Raw genomic sequence first — 24,021 nt, 5'->3', positions numbered from 1 at the left:
ATTACAGGCACACACCACCACGCCTGGCTAATGTTTGTTATTTTTAGTAGAGACAGGGTTTTGCCTTGTTGGCCAGGTTGGTCTCAAACTCCTGACCCACCTTGGCCTCCCAAAATGCTGGGATTACAGGCGTGAGCCACTGCGCCTGTCCCAACGTCTCCATTTTTTGAACACCATCTCACCCTGTATTGTATTGTTTTCCTTACTTGTTTCTATGTAGTCAGCTCCCAGCACAGGCATAGGCATACAGCAGGTGCTCTGTATATGCTGAGTGCATGAGTGATTTGAACTGCAGTGTTACCAGAGTGCCCTTTATGCCAGGGAAGGTGTGTCCCTTGGGGCTGAAGTACATAGGAGACAGTCAATGGCTCAGGCCAGGGGAGGGAGCAGTGGGAGATTTCAGGCAGATATTTGATCTCTCAGCCCCTCCCAGGGAGGCAGGGGACAAGGTGAAAGGGAGACGCTCCCCGCCCTAATCCTCAGCCTGCTGGGGAGAGAGGAATGCGTCTGCTGGGGTGGACCTGGGAAGTGGGGAGGTCAGGGCCCGCCCCTGGGAAGCCTAGCAGACAGCTCCCTGCATACATTCAGGCCTGCTGGGTTCTCCTACCAGGAAATCTGCAGACAGAGGAGACTGTCACCTCCCCCAAATCTCAGCCAGGTGCGTGCCTGCGCCACCTTTTCTGGCTCTCCGCCCTGCACAGGCACTCTGGAGCACCGGGGAAGAAGGTGGAGCCAAAGCAGCCACAACTGAGTAGAGATCTCTTTTCTTCTTTTTCTTGAAAGGCAGCCGGAGGGACCAGGGTTTCACAGCAAGAACTTCCTGGCTGTGCATTTTTCTGCACGTATTGCCTGTACATACAGCCTCGCCGTCTATCTCGCGCTGTCTCTCCTGAGCATGGTGAATGTGCTCATACACACACAGATGCAAGCAGACACTTAGGAATTCACAGCACAGGTTCTCAGACCTGTAGCTAGACTTGTAATAACAGACACACCACAGCACACCGTGGCAGAAAGCCCTTCTTCATCCTCTGCTTGCTCACCTCTGAGAACAGAGCCCTTTCCACTGGAAAACAGCTCTGGCTGTACATCCAAATGTCTCTACTTACCACTCCCCTTTGGCCCTGGCTTACTTGCAGTTTTCCTCAGAATCCCCTGCCTCTCTCTGTCCTGCAGACCCATCCATCTCCCAGGCTACCCTGAATACTCCCAGGCACTGCTTGTCCCGGGTGTCTCATGTCCCAGGTTACTCTGCCACTTGTGTTTGGGTGAGGTCCAAACAGCCTAGAGAAGATGGAACCCTCCCCCGTTATCTGCCCCCCTGCAGCCACTCCAGAGTGGCATCCCGGCTGCAGATTAGTAAGGGTCACAGAGAGAGCTACACGGTCAGCGTGACAATGGCCAATAGTGCCGTAGGTCCGCCTCCATCCCCACTGGCCATGGCATCAGAGGGGCAGCGAACAGACCTGGAGACACTGCCTGCTCAGGCCACTGCAGGCATCTCTGGGAATGAACATGGACTGAGGTCTGAGCTGCTGGGTTCTCTTTTATTCACCAAGACAAAGAACAGGTCACAACATCACAGGGAATAAGACTGACAGAAGGACAGATACACAGAGTGTCATGCTGCACTACACAGGGGACAGGCGAGGGGACAGGCAGGAGTGAATTAAGTCTTGTTATTTTCAACTAGCAGAATAAATAAATACAGTACACAGTGTTTTTGCCATGGGCTGGCACAACCTCTAAGCACAAATGGTCACAAAAGAGCCGGTTTGGAAAGCAGTCTGTAGAGCCCATCAGCCTTGGAGTTGGGGTGGGGACCCAGGCCCCTGGACCATGCTCTGGGGGAGTGAGGAAGCAGGGAAAGGGAGACTCAGACAGCAGGGAGAGGCCAGGCATGAGGCATTCCTGGAAGGGACAATCAGAGCTTGAGCCTCTGGCTTTCAGGCCCAGGTTGGCCCAGCAGGCCTGGGAGGGGCTCCAGCATCAGGTGTGGTGGGCCTGTACCCTCTGCCCACCAGAAGGGATGCACGGTGCTGCTTACAAGTGTGCTCGGAGGAGACGCATGGTGCCGCTTACCAGTGTGCTCAGAGGAGACACAGGTGTGCTCTGCTCTTGCTCTCTAGCTGCTTTCAGTACCCAAGGCAGGTGCCCTAAACTTGAGATCCCTCTGAGGGCAGGGACTGCAGGTACCTTCCCTGCCTTCTCTAGGTTTGTAGATTTGGGTCAATTGAATGGGACAAGTGTTAACAAACATCTGAGGGAAACTGGGCTGCTCCAAAGGTGGGCCTGCCTCCAGCCATGACAGAACATCACCCCTTAGGAGGTCAGGGGAGGCTTCCTGGAGCAGGCAGTGATATCTAAGGCTGTTGGATTCCAAGGCCTAGTGACAATCACTTGTACCTAGGAACTGACAAAAAGCTTTGGCCTAAAAGCAGCTAGGAAGCTTCCCATACCTATCCAGATGATTATTTTTTGTTTTAGAAACAGAACTTCCTGGGACTAATCCCAGAGGACAGTTGATGGGCCATTGGCCACAGAACCCCTCCCAAACCAAAAACCTCCTCTGTCACTCCTGGAATCTGCCAACCTCCCACAGCGCTGCCTAAGTCTCTCCTCTGATGCCCTCATGGCTGGTGGATTCCTCTTCCAAATTCCAGACCCCAGCAAGACACCTGAGGATTTGCAAACCCTCAACTGCCTGTCTTGGTGCTTGCCACATGTAGGTGAGGTCTTTAACCTGGATTCCAGGCCCCTTAGCCCCACCTCTCGTGAAGTCAGCCACCCGCTTCCCATGGTCTACTGAGTCTCATCTCTGTTGCTTTGTTCAAACGGTTCTCCTGGCCTGGACTACCATCTCCCTCACTTTTTTTCCTGTGCAAAGCCTTCTCCATCTGCCCCAGCCTAGGCTGACCCCCTCAAGGGTGATGAGCATTGACTTCTCTGCAAACCAATCCTACCAGGACACCAACAGAACCTCTCTCTTCCCACTGGGAGAGGAGACAAGCCTTAGCAATCTTTACCCTGGCTTTCAGATCAACTTCTTTAAGCAGGGTTTAAGTGTTCAATAGTGAGCCACCAAGAGTTGGGGAGCATGAGCAAGAATCTGTCTAAGCCATCCCCTCCCACTGCCCAGAGGCCCTGAGACCATGCAAAGGTATGAAAATGTGGTGACCCCAGAGTCTGGCACTGGAACTCAAGACCAAATCCAGATTGTCTGAACTACAGGGGACTCATTATGCTTATGGGGAAACTGAGGCAGTGTCTGCAGAAAGGTTTGTGTGTACAACACCCTTGCTCCACAGCAAGGCAATGGTAACTTCCTACTTCATACATTGTGCTTGTGAGAACCTTCTGTTGTTGTCAATTGAACTAAAACCTTCTGTCCTGCAAGATTGTGAGCAAAAATGCAGAATGTAGAGCTGGCTAGGACCTTACAGGCCATCTAACCCAGACAGGGAAACAGACCCAGAGAGGCTACATGCTTGCCCAAAGTCACACAGCTTTTTTTTTTTTTTTTTTTTTGAGATGGAGTCTCACTCTGTTGCCCAGGCTGGAGGGCAGTGGCATGATCTCAGCTTACTACAACCTCCACCTCCCAGGTTCCAGCAATCCTCCCACCTCAGCCTCCCAAGTAGCTGGGATTACAGGCACGTGCCACCAGGCCCGGCTAATTTGTGTATTATTAGTAGTTTCACATGTTGGCCAGGCTGGTCTTGAACTCCTGACCTCAGGTGATTGCCTGCCTCGGCCTCCCAAAGTGCTGGGATTACAGGTGTGAGCCACTGCGCCCAGCCGGTCACACAGTTTTGAAAGGGAGTTTGCTGAGCTGGGTTTCTTGGCTATGAACAGTAACACAGTTTTCCATTCCAGTGACTAGTTGGAGAGAAGCCCTTACTTCCATAATCGGCTGTGGGACAGGAAGCCTACAGAAGCCTGAGCCTATGTGTTGCTAAATGCTTTGCACTCACTGTGCTCAGGAGCAGAGTTCAACCTGGTCACCGTACTCCTGCCATGCACAGTACCTGCTGAACGTGGAGGCTGGGCTTGTGGGAGAGGAGCACCAGTCCTGCTGTCTCTGAGAGCACCTCTTCCCCTGCTGCCGCTCGCCAACCAGGGGAGTCTCACCAAAGAGAGCTCTAGAGCCCTTTGGTCAGTCCTGGCTGAACTCTGACACCAGGCCTCTGTCTTTGGAGGGCTTACAGGCAGGAATGCTGGCCATTCTACTGCCTTCCCAGCCTGACTACTGCCTCCTTGATCTTGGGGATGAGGACATCAAAACTGAGAAGACAGAAGAGAAAGTAATTCGTGACACCTTCTAGATGCCAGGCTGGGCAAGGGTGAGAGTGGGAGCCAGTGCTACCTCCTGCCTGCAGTTCCAGATCCCCAGGGTCTCCAGCTAAGGCCTTGTTTCTTCTATTTGGCATGGAAAGGAACAGCTTCCCAGAGAGGCCGCAGGTGCAGGGAGGAGACAGGCAGGCAGGGCAGAGGGAGGGAATAGAAGGAGAGCAACGGGAAGCAGCAAAATTACTAAAACCAAAACCAGCCACAACCCCAAACAAAATATAGCTCAAGAACTGATGATACCAACACAGCCAGCACCAAAGGAAGAAACCAGGGGCAGCAGGAGAGACAGGGAGAAAGATCAAGGGTGGAGAATACAGAGGCTGGGCTGAGACGGGGGCAGGGACCAGGACAGAGACAGGAAGAGGGAGATCAAGAGAAGAAGGAAGGAGAGAGAAGAAAGAGAAGGTATGGCTGGAGTAAGCCACAGAGGCTGCAGGGAGGGGTGGCAGGGAAGAAGAGATGGGAGTGGGGCAGGGGGCTTGGGGCAGGCAGGTGCCTGAAAATATAGCTTTATATATTTATATTTATATCTCACATTCCACACATAGACTTACTAAGGGGCAGAAGGGGAGGGAGAAAAGGGAGGAGGCGGTATTGAGATGGGGGTCTAGCCAGGGAGAGCCTCTCACTTCCCCGAGGGAAGCTTGGGGCACCCCAGCCCCTGACCTCCTCCCTATTTGGCCTTCATGGGGTCCAGGCAGGGCCATGCAGAGGGTGTGTAGGTGTGGGCTTCGCCTCAGGCTGGGGTATGGGGAAGCGGAGCAGGGAACAGGACACCAGGCCCTAGGATCCCTGTGCTTATGGAGTTAACTCCTCGAGAGCCACCTAGGGATAACCACAGGGCTAGGAGGGGACACCTAAGACCCCTGGCTGGGTTGGAGGCCAGACAGTCAGTTGGGCAGAGTATCGAGTCCCAGGGAGGCCGCGTGCTGCTTGGCCCGGAGCCGCAGGTTCTCGATGCTTGTGGTTTTACTGTTCAGGGTAGCTGAAGCAGGAGCCAGGCCTGCTGGGGGTGCAGGCAGCAGAGGGGACCCCCACACACCCTGGTGGGCAGCAGCGGCTGCTGACAGGGACTGGTAGTAGGACTGGCAGTGCAGTGAGCCCAGCGGGGCCATGTTGACGCCCAGGTAGGGCACAGCAGCAGCCGCCGCGGCAGCAGCAGGGGCCGGACCCCCTACTTCGAAGGATGAGTAGTGCACCAGGTTGTTGGTGGCCGCCATGTGCTGGCGGAATTGCTCCTGCAGACGGAAGAGGCTCAGCGGGGACGAGGAATAGGAGTGGGAGGGGCCCAGGAGGCCACCCCCTGGGGCCGCAGGAGTGATGGTCAGGCTGCCTGGGGAATCTGCAAGCAGAGAACCCAAGAACAAAGCCCTCAGGACAAGGGCATTGGTCTGCCAGGAGAGGTGCACTCAGCCTTCTCACCCCCTTGGCACTACAGACAAGACAGGCTTCGGCTGAAACCACATCCATCGCATCTCAGGGCATTCCCTGAAGCAAGGCTCAGAATCCTAGGAGAAAGGGACCCAGGCTTCCTGGGAAAGCTCCAGGGACCCTGCCAAGGCCCCCATGTCTCTCTTTTTCTTTTCAAGGGCTGTAACTTCCCCCTCCCCCACGCTGCCCAGAGCTCCCATTCCTTCACTCCAGCTTTCAGCTCACAGCCCCTGTCCCCACCCTGCTGGACTTAGGGTTTGTGTTTGAGATATGCCTCATGCCAGAGCTCTGTTCCTTCAGAAATGTGCTCGGAGTCTCTGCTGCACGTGGGAATCTCTGGTACTAATATGGTATGCACCGGGACATCCAATTGGTTGGTAAAATATTGGAATACTTCCAAATGGCTGATAAATAATTTTTGCCCAGAGCTCCCGCCGTATCCCTCCCCTGCTACCCAGCCCGTCCCTCAGAACCCCCTGGACCTTCCCACGGCTCTGCAACTAAAGGGTGAAGACCTGGCCCAGGCCTGCTGTGGTTAGTCCCTTCTAATGGGCCATGCCCCTCAGGGGCAGTTGATTACTCGCCTCTGACTGGCTTCACATGCTCAGGGACCCCAGACCCCAGCCCTCCCATGGCATCCCTCAGACCTCACCTGCCTTGGGGCTGCCCCTCTTGCAGCCCAGCCCTTTGCTCTCAGCCCCAGGGCTCTTCTCAGTTTTGGGGTCCTCAGCCCCTGCCCGGGGGTCCTCCTCACGGTCCAGCTGATCCTCGGGGGCTGACTCACTGGCTGACTGCTCAGACAGACTCAGGTGAAGCTCAGCAGGGGGGTTGCTGCCAGGCAGGTGTGGGGGCTGGTCAGTGTCCAGCTGGGTATCCGGAGTGGGGGCCTCTGCCTTGTCTTCCCCATGGGAGCCCTCAGCCTCCTTCTGCTTCTGGAGCTGTTCCTTCTGCAGGCTACGCTGCTTCTTCCGGAACTTGGCCCGGCGGTTCTTGAACCACACCTGAGGACAGGAAAGGAGCAGTCCAAGGTGGGCAAGAAAGAAGGAGGGTTGGTGTGGAGCAGGGTGCTCTGGGAGAGGATGTGTGTGATAACATCCCCCCACCCCTCTAGGGAACGCACACCCTCCGTCCCTTCCCAAACTCCCCTCCTATCACTGAAGGCTTTGATGGAGAGATCAGTTGCACCTTGGCACAGGGATGACATGCTGGCTCCTGGACAAGGGGCCAAACTGATGGGCTGGTGTTTGTCTGCAAGGCCTAGTTAGGAGAGTTGGGCCTTACCTGCACCCGGGCCTCAGGCAGGTTGGTGCACATGGCCAGCCTCTCACGCATCACCACATCTGGGTAGTGAGTCTTCTGGAAGGTCTTTTCCAGGGCCTCGAGCTGCTGAGCTGTGAACGCTGTGCGGCTGCGACGTTGTTTGCGGTGCTGGGAACCATAACGGGCCTCCAAGATGATGTCTTGAAATGTACAGCCGTTGGAGGGCAAGGAGAGGGGGCCCATTTAATTATGGGAAATAGCTTTGAATCTTATCCTGCTCTGACCCACTGTGGACACCCAGGCTGCTGCCAGAGCTGGCCCTGGTCCCTTGCCCTTAGGAATCACCCATCCCCTCTCCATATGGCTGTGGGCTTTCAAGGTCTCTCCACCCCATTATGCACTCTCAGGACCACAGAGGTCTAACTCAACTCCACAAATGGCTGTCAGGCATGATTGAGGGGGGTCTTCGTTATTTGGCATTGGGAGTGGGTAGGTGGGTATTGCCCTAAGATGGATACTATGAGTGTATTTTGAGACTCCATGATGCTAATAATCTGTAAGTCCATATCACAAGAGTTCTAAGACCCTATATCCCTTAGATTCTGAATACTAAGACTTCTTTAGCATCAGAGTGCTGGTCCCTGCCCATGAGAAGCCAGGCTGGGCTGGTACCCGTCTCAAGGTCTAGTCAAGGGAGGACTGACTAGGCAGACAGAATTCACCAGCACTTGATTCTCTGTCCTCTGCTTGTAAACCCCCTCATCCCAACTGGCCTAGAGTCTCTGATGGCAGGGGCTGAGGCTCCTGCTCTTCTGTTTCCTGAACAGAGAGCTTGGCTAGGGGATAAGAGCGGAGCAGGGAGGGTGGGGGCGTCAGGGGTCACATCTCAGGTAAGGCTTGTTGCCCTCAGTCTTGACCCTTGTGGCTGCCTCCCCAAAGACAGAAGGACAAAGAGACCAGGTTCCAACCACTGTGGGCTTGGAGGGGAGACAGGACTATGGACCATTGATTCCATCGTCCTGTCCATATGTCTGGTAACATGATAACCACCCAGGATAGGTGTCTGCCTAGGGCCAGGGTCTAGCTTCCATCCTGGGGTCTAGCCTTCAGCCCTTTCGCTTGACTAGCCCCTGGAAGATAGATGGTAACCCCTCTCCTCACTGCCTCCCATCATGTCATAAGTGGATCCTGCTCTGTCTGTGCTGAAGGGAACTTGAGTAATCTCAGCCTCTGCAAAGGGATGCCAGAGTCCTTCCCCTGCCCTCCAAGGAATGAGAAGTCATCCACAACACCCTAAATAGGAAGAGACAGCCGGCACAGTGGCTCACGCCTATAATCCCAGCACTTTGGGCAGGTGGATCACCTGAGGTCAGGAGTTCAAGACCAGCCTGGCCAACATGGTGAAACACTGTCTTTCTACCAAAAATACAAAAAATTAGCTGGGCGTGGTCGTGGGCCCCTGTAATCCCAGCTACTCGGGAGGCTGAGGCAGGAGAATCGCTTGAACCCGGGAGGTGGAGGTTGCAGTGATCCAGGATGGCACCATTGCACTCCAGCCTGGGCAACAAGATCGAAGCTCCATCCCAAAAAGATTAAAAAAAAAAAAAAAAGGAAGAGGCAACTGGGTATCCAGGAAGCCCCAGACTTTGAGATACTTCTTCTTCAGTTTAAAAAGGGAGTCCTGAACCCCTCTCAGACTGACCTTAATCCTAGGCCTGACTCAGCCCTGAGCTCATGCTGGTCATCCTGGGGCAGGGGAAGGAGTGGGGACCGCTCTGTCAGCCCCACCCTGGTTGGGGGAGGAGCAACAACTCAGCATCCTACTGCTGGCTCCAGGGACTGCAAGGGTGGCGGGGGTAGTGGGGGCGGTATAGGTGTCACAGGGAAGCCAGGCTCTCTAAGCTGTGGGCAGAGCCTCTGCTGGAAGGCAAGGCCTCCATACAAAGGCTCACCTGCAGTTCATGTCCTTCCTTCTTAAGAATTAGAGAGTTGGGGGTGGGCTGAACACCCCAGTTCCTCTGCTTCCACCAGCGGACATGAGCCCCTGTCCCTGACTCCTCTCTGTGCTCTGGTCCTTGGGTCCTGGAATACTGTCAGGAGCTGATGTCACCACGAGGCTGTGCACAGGACTGTATCCAACATCCCCACACTAGAAACTAATGCCTCCACACCGGTCGGGAGAAACTTATCCACTGAGTTCTGCCCAGAGGCCTGGCAGGGTCTAAAGGAGTAAGACTGGCCATGCCCTCCCTGCCAGGCCAGTGCTGCTACCCAGGTGGAGATCCCATCCCATTTCTGTGCCTTTGCTCATGTTGGCCTTTTTGAGGCCTGGTTCCTGCCCCTGTGGCCTTCAGAAAGCTCTCCCTGACTACCCCAGCTGATCCTGCTGCTCTGAGCTGCCCCAGCATTTGACCCTGGACACCCTCCTGTTGTGCCCTCTCATGGGTCATGGGCACCCGTTCTCCCTAGGAGTTCCCTGAAGTTTTCTGAGGCCTGCCTGGCACAGGGCTGGGCCCATATGGGTTTACCAGCTGCTCAAGGCTGGACCTGGGACAGGATGGGTTGGGTGGCACCACTTCCCAGGAAATCAAACTCCTCATCTATGTCACTGAATCCTTTTCTCACCCACCGAGAGGCTGGCAGGGCAGGGCAACAGTCAGTAGAACCAGGTGTGGGGGGACCAGGTTGCCGGTCCCTCATAGGCATATATGGGTACTTACCTTAGGCTTTGGGTAATAATGATCTCTGAGCACCTACCAGGCTCTGCTGAATACTTTGCATATGTTATCACAAATCACCTCCCAACCACCCTAGGGGATGGGCATGGCCATTTTCTCCTTTTTATAAAAAGAGAAACTGAGGCTCAGAGAAGAGAGCTGAGTGGGAAAGTCCCATGCTGATTTCAAGTCTAGAACTCCAAAGCTCATATTTTTAGCCATGTTCTGTTCCAACACCACTTGGCCCAGATTTAGCCTCTCTGAGTCTCTGTTTCCTTGTCCATAAAATGTAAATAGTAACCTCTTCACGTGAGGATTGGATGATTTGATGCACACAGAAAGAGAGAGACTCCCACAGTGCCTAACTCACAGTTGATGTCAGAACATAGAAGCTGTTATTTACAATCCCTGTGCCTGAACTCTCCTTGCCTGAGCATTCCAGGCTCTTCCAGCTACTTCCCAGCCATAATACTCTGGACTAGTCCCTTACCCTCCTACCTCATTTCTTCTTCTGTGAGATAGGACTAATGAATGCCTCCCTCACAGGCCTGTTACGAGAATTTGAAAGCGTAGGGCAGCTCCAGCGCCCTGAACAGAGCTGGCAAACAAAAGGTGCTCTGGATATACACACATAGTTTTGAATTGACATCTCTCTGTGTTGCTAAGTGACCTGAGTCTTTTTGAGCTGCCTAGAACAAGCTTGGCCAGTGCTCTCTCTCCTCTTTGCCTTCCAGAGCCTCCTCCCCCGACCCCCACAGTCCTGTCGCCACAGTCCAGTCCCCAGGGCTCTTACCAGCCAGGCGCTCAGCCAATGTAAGCGCATGCACCGAAGGCCGGTAGTCGGGGGCGTGCTGGGCCTGCTGGGCTGCCTGCTGGTGCAGGTTGTACATGGCGCTGAGTGAGTTCATGGCGTGCAGCGAGTAGCCGTTCACCCCGTAGTGCTGCATGGCAGCATTCGCCTACAGATGAAAGAGGGAGAGGGGACGTGAGGCAGGCCTTTCAGACTCTGCCCTCAGGGAGACCCACCCCCAGTCCAGACCCTGGATGCCCACCTTCTGATGGGTCAGAAGCTCTCTCCATCAGAAAGGAGCCTGTCTTGCCCCTGGCTTACCATGTGGGGGTTCCTGCATCCACTCCTTCATTCACTCACTCATTCACTGATTCACTCAGCAGGGCCAGTGTGGGTTTAGGGCTCTGGGCTCTAGAGTCAGACTGCCCAGGGCAGGCTGAAACCTCAGCTCCACCACTCAGGAGCTTTGTGGCTTTGGGCATGTCACTTAACTTCTCTGACCCACAGTTTCTCTATCTGCAACATGGGGTTAATGATAGTACCTATCTCATAGGGTTGCTGCAAGGATTCAGAGAAGCCTTTACAAAGGACTGGATCATAGTATGTGCTCAAAAGTGTTAGTCATTGTGATTTACAAATTCATTTGCTACTTCATGCAATCATCTCTTCTTTCAATTACTCAGGCACTTACTCATTTTTACCTTCATTGATTCACTCACACACTTATCAGTTATTCAACCAATACCCATTGAGGCCCGCTTGGGGCCAAGACCAGAGCTAGATTCCCCACTGAGGCATTTGCTTTGAAATGAGATAAACCCAGGGCTGGGCGTAGTGGCTCATGCTTGTAATCCCAACACTTTGGGAGGTCGAGGTGGGCGGATCACCTGAGGTCAGGAGTTCAAGACCAGCCTGGCCAACATGGCGAAACCTCATCTCTACTAAAAATACAAAAATTAGCTGGGCATGGTGGCACATTCCTGTAATTCCAGCTACTTGGGCGGCTGAGGCAGGAGAATCGCTTGAACCTGGGAGGCGGAGGTTGCAGGCAGCTGAGATTGCACCACTGCACTCTAGCCTGGGCAACAGAGGGAGACCTTGTCTCCAAAAAAAAAAAAAAAAAAAAAAGAAAGAAAGAAATGATAAACCCTAAGGTCCCGCACAAACGTAAGAATACTGTTGTTATGTGTTGTTATGACTGTCATACATTCACCGCCATTACCTCCCTTTATTCTCACTATATTCTTACCAAGAAGCAAGCAGGCCAAGAAGGATGAGCCCCAACTGCAGTTGAGTCTACTGAGGCTCAGAGAAAGAACAGTGACAAGTCAAAGCCACACAGCCAGTCCAGGGCCTGCCCCACTCCACATTTCTGCAACCTTATTCTGTCATGGCCAATTGTTCCAAGGAAATATTCCATTCATCAGAGAAGACATCCATCCTACTGAGACGGCTCCAGCCTCAGCAAGAGGCTGCCAAGGTCCCATCCAGACCCTCACCCACCTGCAGCAGTGTGAAATGTCATTTTTGGAATTGACTCCACATCTGGAGTCTCCCCAAAACACAAAAGTGTTTCCTATTTCCCAAGTGTGAGAGGTGAAAAGGGAAGGCTGGGGCAATGGCAGGTCCATTTGATAAAAGGAAGACATATGCAGGTATCTCACCTCCTCACTGAAACAGACACAGGTTATACATAATCAAATATCCACAGCATACACACAAACACACACAGTTGCAGGCAAGCACACGCATGTTTCGTGCAAAAATACACGTACGCAGACATTCTTGGCAAGGCATTCACAGAAGCCTCCCTATTCACAGACACAAACTGAATGTCTTTTCCCACAGTTCCACGCACAGACATGCTCACAGATATCTATTCATGCAGCAGAGACATCTACACACAAACATTACACTCACACATATCCATTCGTATATTACACATATTCATCCAACACATATTTTTTAAGCACCCACTTATTAAATAGCAAAGTCCCTAACTTCGTGGAATTTACATTCCTGGATAGGGGGATGTATAACAATGAATAAAAATATATGTACTAATGTCAGACTGGAATACAGACTCTGAAGAAAAATAAGGCGGAGGAGGAGAATGACAAGAGGGAAAGGAGAGATTGTTTTAGAACACGTGGTCAGGAAAGGGCTCTCCGACATTTGAGCAGAAACTTGAAGTCAGCCATGTGGAGATCTCAGGAAAGGCTTTCCAGGCACAAGGAACAGCAAGGACAAAGGCCCTGAGGCATGGACAAGCTTGTGTGTGTAGAACAGCAAGAAAACCAGGGTGGCTGGAGCACAGACGGAGGGAGCAGATGAAGGAGACAAGGTTGGAGGGAGAGGGGTCGCTAGCCAGAGGGCTCCACGGCCCATTGCAATCCCACGGCCCAATGGAAATCCCATCTGGATTTTATCCTGAGTGTGATGGGAAGCCCCTGGAGGGTCTTGAGGGGAGTAACATAATATAATCTGGGTTTTTTTGTTTTGTTTTGTTTATTTCTGAGACACAGTCTCGCTGTGTCTCCCAGACTGAAGTGCAGTGGTGCAATCTTGGCTCACCACAGCCTCAGTCTCTGGGGCTCAGGCAATTCTCCCATCTCAGCCTCCTGGGTGTGCTGGGACTACAGGTGTGCACCATCATGCTGGGATTATTTATTTATTTATTTATTTATTTATTTATTTTTAGAGACAGGGTCTCACTATGTTGCCCAGGCTGGTCTCAAACTCCTGGGCTCAAGCAATCCTCCTGCCTTGGCCTCCCAAAGTGCTGGAATTACAGGCATGAACCACCACACCTGGCCTATGATTTGTTTTTAAAAGCTCATTTTGCCTGCTATATAGAGAACAAACTGCAGAGATGCAAGAAGAAAAGCGGAGAGACCAGGCCACTAGGACACCACAGAAGTCCAGGCTAGTGACCATGCTGCCTTCACTAGAGTGGGAGGAGGTGCCGAAAATGGTCAGATTCTGGTAGTTTGAAGGTAGAATCAGCATGATTGCTGATAGCTTAGTTATAAGATGTGAGGAAAAGAGGGCAATAAAGAAAATAGGATAACTCAAGTTTCCATCCTGAACAGCTGAGTGAATATGGGTCTTTTCCTAAATGAAGAGCATTGAGTTGGAGAAGCAGATCTGGGGAGGGAGAGAATGGAAACCAAGGTTTTGGGGGACATGGCAAGAATGACTGACATACGAATTCAACTTCCAAGAAAGCATATGTTGAATTGGCTGTTGGATATAGGATCTGGAGCTGAGGGCTAGATTTACAGATTTCTGAGTCAGCATTCACACATGAACTTCCTCCAGTGACATTCCCTTGCAGAAGCCCACTCCACACACCATGACCAACCTCAAGGCAGAAAGCTAAGAGAAAAGAGTAATAGACATGGTGAGATGAAGACTTTACACCTCAGTATAACAGAATATACCATAAACAAAGCTAAAAGGTAAACAACAAATTTGGAAAAATATCTGTTATATACTGTATGTGATGTAGAGGAATTCATAAAAAATAAATAGCACAAATCAAATAAAAGGCTATATCCATAATATACAAAGAACTCTTAGTTAGGAATAAAAAAATAAAGCTGAGTGTGGTAGCACACACCTGTAGTCCCAGCTACTCAGGAGGCTAAAGTGAGGGGATCACTTAAGCCCAGGAGTTTGAATTCAGCCTGGGCAACATAGCAAGACCCCATATCTAAATGAATAAATAAATAAAAAGATGGTCACCTTAGTAAAAGATAGGCTAAGTAAATGAAGAACCAACTCATTAAAGAAGAAATACAAATAGCCAACAGACATGACAAAAAGCTCAGCCTTATTTACAACCAAAGAAAGAAAAAGGCTGGGTGCAGTGGCTTACGCCTATAATCCCAGCACTTTGAGATCACTTAAGGTCAGTGTTCAAGACCAGCCTGGCCAATATGGTGAAACCCCACCTCTACTAATAAATACAAAATATTAGCCAGGTGTGGTGACCCACGCCTGTAATCCCAGCTATTCGGGAGGCTGGGGCAGGAGAATCACTTGAACCCGGGAGGTGGAGGTTGCAGTGACCCAAGATCATGTCACCGCCCTCCAGCCTGGGCAACAGAGTGAAACTATGTCAAGAAAGAAAAGAAAGAGAGAAAGAAAGAAAGAGGGTGGGGGAGAGAGGGAGGGAGGGAGGGAGGAAGGAAGGAAGGAAGGAAGGAAGGAAGGAAGGAAGGAAGGAAGGAAGGAAGGAAGGAAGGGGGTCATTGTTTACCAATCAAATCAGCAAATATAAAGAAAAATTATTACACGGGGTTATCTAGGGGAATGGGAGATGGTCCTTCTCCTACTTGATGGCAGAAGAGCTATTTACTCCTTATATCAAAATCCTTTAGAGAGTACCTCGTCTTTGACCCAACAATTCCATTTCTAGAAATGTGCCCTTCAAGTATGCAGAGATATGTGTATGCACATATTTATCACAGCAGTGCCTGTGATGGCAAACAATTGAAAACCTAACTGTCCATCGAGAGAGGATTAGTTTAGCAAATGAGGGGACAGGTATTCCCACAGTGGAATACGGCACCGCAATTTAAAACAATGATGTGTATCTGTATGTGCTGATGTTCACAATATACCATTGAGTGAGGGAAATAGGTAACAAAGCAGTATGCATGATATGATCCCATTTTTGTAATGTATGTATAAATATGCATAGAAAAAAGTCTGGAAGGTTTTACCCTGAAATGTTAACAGAGGTTATCTCTGGGAGATAGCAAATGGGATTACAGGTGATTTTCACATTTATATTATTTCTTTCTTTCTTTTTTGGGGGGGGCGGGTAAGGGCTAGGGGGAGGTATCCATGTCTTTCGCTGGATATGAGGATGAAACCAGGCTCCAGAGTGTCACAAGCTCCAGGTGGGAAAGGGGGAACAGAGTTCAGAGGGAATTTCATGCATCCCAACTCCTGCTTTTGGAATGCCCCTCCCCCACCAAACTCAGGGGTTTTGTTGCTTTAAAACTCACTGCTGTTAATGTGGTAAGTGATATTTTAATTGACTTAATTATCGCTGATCTCACAGTTTTTGATGCACAACATGGCTTTATTAACCGAAACCAGAGAGATGTCTCTCTGGGGCCCCAATTGCCCCATCCCTGTGGCCCTCCGACAGTCTCTAAGATCTTCCCAGGATGGCCTGATGCCCTCCCCGTCCCCAGCACCAAGCACTACCAGATTACCTGCCACTCCTTCTCATCTCCACGCCGTTACTCTTGCTGGGCCCTCTACCTGAAACACCATTCCTCTTCTTTCGCTTCACCTAATAAATTCTTCCCTCTCCATAAGGCCTAGCTCAACTGAGCCCTCCTCAGAAATGAGGCCTTCCCCCACTCACCTCTGACAAGGCATCTCTCCCTGCTCCAGGCTGTGATAAGTATGCTCAGATCATAGAAATGAGGATGACCACAATGATGACAACAATACTAGCTATCATGTACTGAACACACTCTGTGCCAGACACCACACTCAGCACCTTCCATGTATTTTCTTTTTTTTTTTTTTTTTTTTTTTGACGGAGTCTCACTCTGTCGCCCAGGCTGGAGCGTAGTGGCTGGATCTCAGCTCACTGCAAGCTCTGCCTCCCGGGTTTACGCCATTCTCCTGCCTCAGCCTCCCGAGTAGCTGGGACTACAGGCGCCCACCACCTTACCCGGCTAGTTTTTGTATTTTTTTAGTAGAGACGGGGTTTCACCATGTTAGCCAGGATGGTCTCGATCTCCTGACCTCATGATCCGCCCGTCTCGGCCTCCCAAAGTGCTGGGATTACAGGCGTGAGCCACCGCGCCTGGCCGTGTTTTCTTAATTCTAGTGCCTGCAGCAGAGTGCTGTGATAACACTTCTATCTCCCCAGCTAGACTAGACTGAGCTCCTTGAGGGCAGAAACTATATCATGCATTTCTGGACACCCACCCCACCCCCCGTCCAGACCACAGGGTCTAGCGCAGAAGCAGGGTTAGGAAGTAAGGATCAGAGGATGAATTAATAATCATAACTATTTATTAAATGCCTCTGATACATCAGACATCTCCATCAATTCTCCCAACACCATAGGAGGTAGAAAATGTTATCCCCATCTTACATATTCAGAAATGGAAGGCAAGAAAGATTGGATAATTTGCTAAAGGCCATGGAGGTAGAAAGTGGTAAAACAGGTGTCAACAGGTGAAGTTCTTCCCACTAGCTAGTATTTCCCAGCCCCAGTCGCACAGGATCTTACCCCAGCATATTCCATTCCCTGATTTCTGTTATCTCTGATTTGGTCCAAGACAACAGGAGGAAAGCAAGAAAAAGCACATTCTGCTGGCCGCGGGGGCTCACGCCTGTAATCCCAGCACCTTGGGAGGCCAAAATGGGCAGATCACCTGAGATCAAGAGTTTGAGACCAGCCTGGCCAACATGGTGAAACCCCAACTCTATTAGAAATACAAAAATTAGCCAGGTGTAGTAGCAGGCACCTGTAATCCCAGCTACTCGGGAGGCTGAGGCAGGAGAATCTCTTGAACTGGGGAGGCGGAGGTTACAGTGAGCAGAGATTGTGCCACTGCACTACAGCCTGGGTGACAGAGTGAGACCCAGTCCCCACCCCCCCAAAAAAAAGGAAAAAAAGAAAAGAAAAAGAAAGAAAGAAAAGAAAAAACACATTCTCTCTGGCATGCATGCTCGTGTGCACACTGTGTGCATGTGTGTGCTGTGAGATGAAGCTGTGTGTAAGCCTAAATCTTCCCTGCTAAGCTCCTCTCCCTCCAGCCTCATACTCCTCTTCCTCGCTACAGCTGGACATCAAGGCCCCTGCTCTCCTCTGAGGCCATAGAGGGACCCTTGTCAGTGGATGCTACTTACCATCTGAGCTGCACACATGTGGTACCACACAGCCATAGGTCTGAAGCTCACCTCAGTGGCCATGTGTGTACACAACCCACCTGGGATCGGCCATATGATTGTATGCACATCTGGCTCTGTCTATGTGTATATCTGGCTACTTTATGTGTCTTGGTGGGTGTGCATGCCTGTGAGCCCATGTGTGCAAATGATGTGTGGGTGAGTGTGTGACCAGGGGAAGGTACACTAAATGGTACCCTGGAAAGTCATGTGGCCCTGTCCCCTGCTGCTAGGTCAGTGTATTGTGGCTCTTCCACCCCTGAACAAGGTGTGAGAGAGAACAAGAGGAAAATACAAAGAGAAAGGGGGAAAAAAAAAAAAAAAGCAAGGAGAGAGATCAACACAGAAAATAAATAATTTGTCTTAGCCATTTTAGTTTCTGCGACATTTAGCACAGAGTCTGGTATACAGTTGGTGCTTAGTAAATAGTAAATGTTGAATGAATGGGAAGGAATTTTAGACCAAGAGACTGTGAGGGAGGCAGGACCACCACAGCCCAGGATGGTCCATGGGAGGAAATGGAGACCCAGAGTCCCAGCCCACTACCTCCTCTGTCCCAGGACGTAGGCCTCATGAGGGTGACCCCTGCCCAGTGGGCCCTTTCCCAGCAATAGAGGCAGCCAGGACCTGCACTACTGAGATCCTCAGCCAGGCCCAGCTGCAGGAGCCCCTTCCACATCCAGTTCTGAGTCCTGGTGGCCCCTATAGGGAGGCCCCCCCAGGCTGGAACCCCACAAGATCTGCAGGAGCCTCTAAACAGAGGCCCTGCACTCCTGGCCCCAGGCCCGGCCCTGCATGGGCTCAGCCCACTGCATACTACAAATAGAATCAATTATATATTTAAAAGGTGCCGCCCCGCAATTCCTGGAGAGCCAGGAGAGCCATCCATCACAGCACGGCCGCGTTTCACAAGCTGTCGAATTGTGCTTACATTGGTTAAAAGAATCTTTATATTTCATTAAGCAAGCAGATCGGCGGATCTCCCGCCACAGGCGCCATATAGATGGCTTTAATTTTCCAAATCTGCAAATGCATCCGTTATGTCCCCGCGTCGCTGCTGGCTGCGGCCTAATGCCCAGCCAATCGAAGAATCAAGCAGAATTTTATTAGGGGGCATTTTTTATAAATTAACAGCAGCAGTACCATGAAAATGCATGCAAGACGTCTTTGATTAAAAGGAAAGTGGACCTTTCCTTGGGTCACACCCTGCTCAGCCACCCCACAGGCCTACCCCACCACCCTTTGCCTCTCCCTTTCCTTCTCTGAACTTTTAATTCTCCCTCAGTTTCTTCTCATTCCCATTCACAATGGAAACAAGGCAGAACAACTTTACTTAAAGGAAAGGAAAGAGAAGTGGAAGTGGAGGAAACAAACATTCTCTCAGAGTCTCATCCCGCTGTCCATTCCGGGCACGGTGAGACACATCATCTCATTAACAACAGCTACCTCTCCTTGAACATCTACCACGTGCCAAGTCTTGTTTCCCTCATTCTAGGCATATCACCTAATAAACTTCAACACAACCCTTCCAGAAAGGTATAATTATCCCCATTATATGGATGAGAAAACTGAGACTCAGGGAGATAAAGTCTCCTGCCCAAGGTCCCACAGCTAGTAAGTGGTGGAGGCAGGATGGGAACCCAGGTCTCTGAGTCTCTGAAGAGCTACCTGGTATTTATTTTCACAGTGTGACCAAGAGATAGGCCCTGGTGAGGACTAGCCCTGGGTGTCAATAGCAGAGGGAGAGATCGAGAGTAGCCTGTTGCCATGGGCTCTGTTTCTTGAGAAATGCTGCTGCCCCTTTATCTCTGGAGGTTCTCCAGTGACACTTTGAGGGGAGAGGCCACTGCAACTGTCCCTCCTGCTTTCCAGTTTGGAGTCCAAAAGGACTTTTACTCATGCAGGTAGAAGATCATGAATATATGAACCCAGGAGCAGCAGGCCAGGGCTCCTGCCCCAACTCCAGGCTGCTTTGTGACCTTGGCTAGTGTCCTACCATCTCTGACCTCTTCTGATATGACACTAACCAGGAGGGAAAGAGACCTTGTCATGAGAAGTGTGTAACCCAGGGCTGGCCAGCCACATGTGAGGGAGGCCGAGAAGGAGGGATTCGTTCATGTGTATGCACGTGTGTGTGCATGAGTGCGTGGGTGTTGTGGGGCTGGCTGAACAAGATGACCTAGAAGCCTTCCAACTCCGAGCTTTTGGGTCCAAGGTTTTAAAAGAAGCTCTGTCCCTGGCACATGCCAGATACTCAACTTCAGCACCTCATTAATTTCTTACCCCAAGTCTATGAGGGAGGTGCTGTCCACACTGCAGATGAGGAGCTGATGCTCAAGGAAGGTGAGTCCCCTTGGCTGGCCTGCTTGGGAATGGGGAAGGCTGAGCCCCCATCCCAGTAAGTACCCCTGTTCCCACATCTGTTCTTAGTTCTGAGTTGCCAGGAATCTGCAGTGGAAGGATAGGATGTGAGGGCTGTGGAGATCCCGGTCTTACCCTGACCAAGGACCCTGCAGGCACATGGTTTGAGAGCAAGCTTGACATGAGGACATCCCCAACTACTACCTCTCAGATGCTGCTTATTTAACAGGGGCTCCCCCAAGAGCCCCAGATCCGTTCTTGGGTTACACTGAACCCTCCATGCTCCCCGAATCTCCTGTCAGTATCAGGAACTCAAAGGTGCAGAAAGCCCAGGGATCAGCCTCTTCCTCCCCCTGCCAGGGGTCAGATTCTTCCCAGCCAGGGCTCTCCACTAGAGGGTGGTGTGAGCCAGGCCTCATTTGAAAGAAATGAACCCATCTCTCAGACCAGTTCTCTCTGATACTTTCAAAACCAGATTTCTTAAAAAGCCATATCCAAACCTGTCATCTCCCCTTCCTTCCTTCCTTCCTGTACACTCCCACCCACCACTGAGCCATGGCTCTCCAAAGCTACTATGTGGCTGCCTCCCACTCTGGGAATGTTGTCCCTCCACCAGCATGACTTGGAGAACTCCTGACTCACATTAAGCTTGGACACGCATTTTTCCAGGAAGCCTCTCCTGCCATCCTCATCTTACAGATTCAGAAATGGAAGGTGAGAAAGATTGGATAATTTGCTAAAATCATCCAATTTTAGCAGTGGTTAGGTCCAGAAGTCACCGGTTGGGTCCAGTGACTTCTTTAAATTCCTATCCTTACCAAATTGTAGTTGCCTGTTTGCCTACCCTTTGCCAGAGTTTTATAATAAATTATTATTATTACCAGCTATCCTCATAGAGACCAGACTGGCAGCATCTCATTTAATCTTCACAACAACCTCATAATCCCCATTTGACTGATAAGGAAACTGACACTCAGAGAGGTAAAGTCACTTCTCCAAAGCTACACAGCTAAGCAGCTTAGCCAGGATGGAATCGAGGGAGTCTAACTCCAAATTGTGAAATCAGTGCCCACCAGAGCTCTTAACCTTGATCCAGGGCAGGGTCTGCTTCCCCAGCTAGTACTCAGGACCCAGTGCCCACAGGAAGGGACATCATTCATTCCACAAATCAAGATGGAGCCACTGCCTGTTGGACTTTAGGGGTAATGTCATGAATTCCAGCTCAAAGGGCTCAGATTCTAGGGGAATTGCAGATGGTCACATGGCCTGGGGGAGAGGAAACCAGCTCTGGGAGATGATAGTGGGCCAATGTCCAAAGTTTCCTCTTCAGCCTGCCTGCTCTGCCCTGCCCCAGCAGGGAAAATCCAGTGTCCTCACCAGAAGCCAAGCCACCTTCTGGCCACAGCTGTGGCCCTGACCTTGTCACAGACTAAGTTCTAACCTCATCCTACATGAGCCCTGGCCACTGCCCTCACCTTGGCCATGTTCCCTCCCCCCGCCAGTGGCATAGGTATCATGACCCCCACATCGTCACCATTAACCACACATTGCCTGATCCATGTGGGAAAAGGATGAGCTGTGGGGGTCAAAGAATCTGCTCATCCTCCTTTCATCTCCACTGAGGGTCCCCAAAGTGAACCTGGAGTTGGAGCCATGCGTGGCAGGCAGGTGGGCTTGGAAGTATGTGGCTTTGCAAGGGTTAGATTGGAAGGGGTGCTGGACTTCATAACGGGCACACAGAGCTCATAAATTTCTCAAAGGAGATTATCACCTCCCCTCTTGGCTCAGGGATGGGGGCCCAGTGGATAGGAGAAGAACCCACTGGGAGAGCTCCAGGGTCCTGTTGGGTCTCAGGGCCGACCACCGGCCAGCGGCCCTTTGAAGGAGTCAGGGCTCTTAGTTCCCTACACAAACTGTTATCCATTAACATCCAATTATCCCTTGGTCCGAGCCATTAATTATAAATCAGCCACTAATTGGGGTAATTAGCCCCCCACAGGCTAATGGGCCGAGACTGAGGGAGGCCCCTCCGCCTACAGTCCTCTAGTTTTCCGAGGTCCTTAATGTTGGGGGTGCAGAGAAATCAGGTGGCTGGAGTTAATTTTTTGGGTTTTTTTAAGGCAGCAAAATGCAGCCAGGAAGGGGAGAAGATGGAAGAGGTCACTTTTTTGCTGCTTTTTCTCGAGTCTGGTCCAGCATCAGCTTTTGAGACCAGGCAGGTGGCGGGGTAGGATGAGGGACCTGACTGCAAGTCTTGAGAGTAGAGTTGTCTGGGTAATTGCTTGATTCTCTGCTTTCTTTCTGGCAGAGATACAGCTAGTGCACTGGAGATCGAGGAGATTTGGGCAGAGCTGAGATGGAACAGGGCATAGGTTAGGACCCCAGGATGTTCCTGGCCTCTCCAGGGTACAGAAGTGGCAGCCCTGCCTGTTCAGTTAGCCCTGGCCCAAAGTCCCTGAGGGACGACCTGGTCCATCTTGGCCATCCAGATCCAGGCCAGGGCTGGGAAACAGGGATTACAGAGTCCCCTGTGGAGCAGAGCGGCTCCAGCCCCAAGTTAGGGCCTCCAAACGGCTGGAGGAACTCGGAGGAGGGTCTGTCCTGCGGACACAGAAAGCGCGGTTCCTGCTCTGCGCACTGACAGATGTACAACTCATCAGGGGCTCAAACAAACCCTGGAGATAGAGCTGTGGAGGCTGGAAGGGGCTGGGAAACCCAGTGGGCTCCAGTGGCCTCGGGGCACGTTGAAGCAGTGCTCACAGTGGCTATAGACCGGAGGGAAGGAGTGACCCCGTCTGGGAAATGTGCTCCCTCCTGCCGCTCTCATATCCAGGGAACTCCCCTTTGCCAGCAAAAACCTGGCTGAAGTCCGAAGAACAGTTGGGGCCAGAGCCACCGGAGCTGGGATCTGTGGTCTGTCCAAGCTGGGATGTCCACCCATCAGGCAACACTGGGGAAGAGTCAAATAAGCTCAGAAGAACGGACAGGTGACTAAATAGAAAGTGAGGCCACTGAATGGCCTCTGGAGGGCTGGACAAGGGAGAGCCCAGCTCGGTGCCCTTCTTACAGAAGGGGAAACTGAGACTCACTCAAGGTCAGACAGGAGAGGCATTCAGTGCAGGATGAATGTGGAGACCAAAACACGCACCCCGCCGGAAGCTCACCCATCCACCCCAGCGCCCCTCCCTACTCGTTCGGTAATGGGCTTTGGCGGGCAGCAGTGGCGTCGCCCGGGGCCTTGATTAGATATTTATTGCTGTCATTTACATGGGCACTGCGGGGCGGCCGAGCGGGACTGTGGGGAAGGGGTGGAGTGGGGGGCGAAATGGGAAGGCAGGGGTGGGGGAGGTGAAGACTGGCTCCTTGAGGACGTGGGACTGGCCGGGGGAGTAACTTCAAGGCCTGGAGAGAGTGGCGGGAATAGAGAGCGCAAACACTAAGCAAAAATGTAGATGCACCCTCCCTAGGACTGCCTGGGGCTTCTGCTCAAGGTGGGGCTGTGACGCCTGGGACTGTTGCCCTAGGGGGTGTCTGCATGTGTTGAGCATGAGTGTCTGTGTGAGTTTAACCTGTGAGTATGGAACTGTGTCTATCAGAGGGGTTTTATGTAGACAGTGGATCTGCCCGTGCCTCTTGTGTGACTTCTCAAAGTGTGTCTGAGTGTGATACCCATAGCCTGGGTGACTTTAACCCAGGAGTCCCACTCTGTGTGCCTGTCAGCCTCTGTATGTGTGTCTGTGTACGACCGTCAATCTAGACAGCTGGCAAATACGTGTGTGCACACAGAATTCGTTCAGACATGGGGGACTGCGCCTCTGGGTCTGGTTCTCCCCTTCCCTCAAAAGCCACCGGCAATGTCCCCATGCTCCAATCGTCAAACCTCAGAAGAACTGGCTTCGGAGAGGCTGGCACTGAGGGCTAGGGTGGACTCCTCGTTCTAGGCTGTACACTCCCGGAGCACTGAGGCCCAGGAGAGGCTGGGAACTTTATTTCCTGCTCAGAATCCGCAGTGTGTGCGTGCGTGTGCGCCCGCAGCGTGTAAAGTGCAAGTTATGTTTGAGAACAGAGAAACAGCTCAAATTTCCAGACCACATGGGATGGTGCATGTGAAAGTGGCTAGGACAGGGGTGCAGGGATCCTCCAGACACTCACCCGATGCCCATGAAGCTGACCCATAAGCCC

The 24,021-nt window shown here is 51.6% G+C and overlaps 1 protein-coding gene across 1 annotated transcript; it reads right to left on the bottom strand.

The window, feature by feature from the left end:
- Positions 1-1,533: 1,533 nt before the first annotated feature.
- DMBX1 (diencephalon/mesencephalon homeobox 1) lies at positions 1,534-11,450 on the bottom strand. Its single transcript, XM_009207793.4, has 4 exons — positions 10,554-11,450; positions 7,063-7,258; positions 6,434-6,782; positions 1,534-5,692 (listed from the first exon to the last, which is right to left on the bottom strand). The coding sequence occupies exons 1-4, from the start codon at positions 10,703-10,705 to the stop codon at positions 5,241-5,243; spliced, it is 1,149 nt and encodes a 382-aa protein (XP_009206057.1). The 5' UTR covers positions 10,706-11,450; the 3' UTR covers positions 1,534-5,240.
- Between the last annotated feature and the right edge of the window lie 12,571 nt (positions 11,451-24,021).

Source organism: Papio anubis, chromosome 1 (genome assembly GCF_008728515.1).
Source record: "Papio anubis isolate 15944 chromosome 1, Panubis1.0, whole genome shotgun sequence".
Taxonomy (NCBI): Eukaryota; Metazoa; Chordata; class Mammalia; order Primates; family Cercopithecidae; genus Papio; species Papio anubis.
The sequence above is the reverse complement of the archived record's forward strand: the minus strand, read 5'-3'. Positions and strand labels throughout refer to the sequence as shown.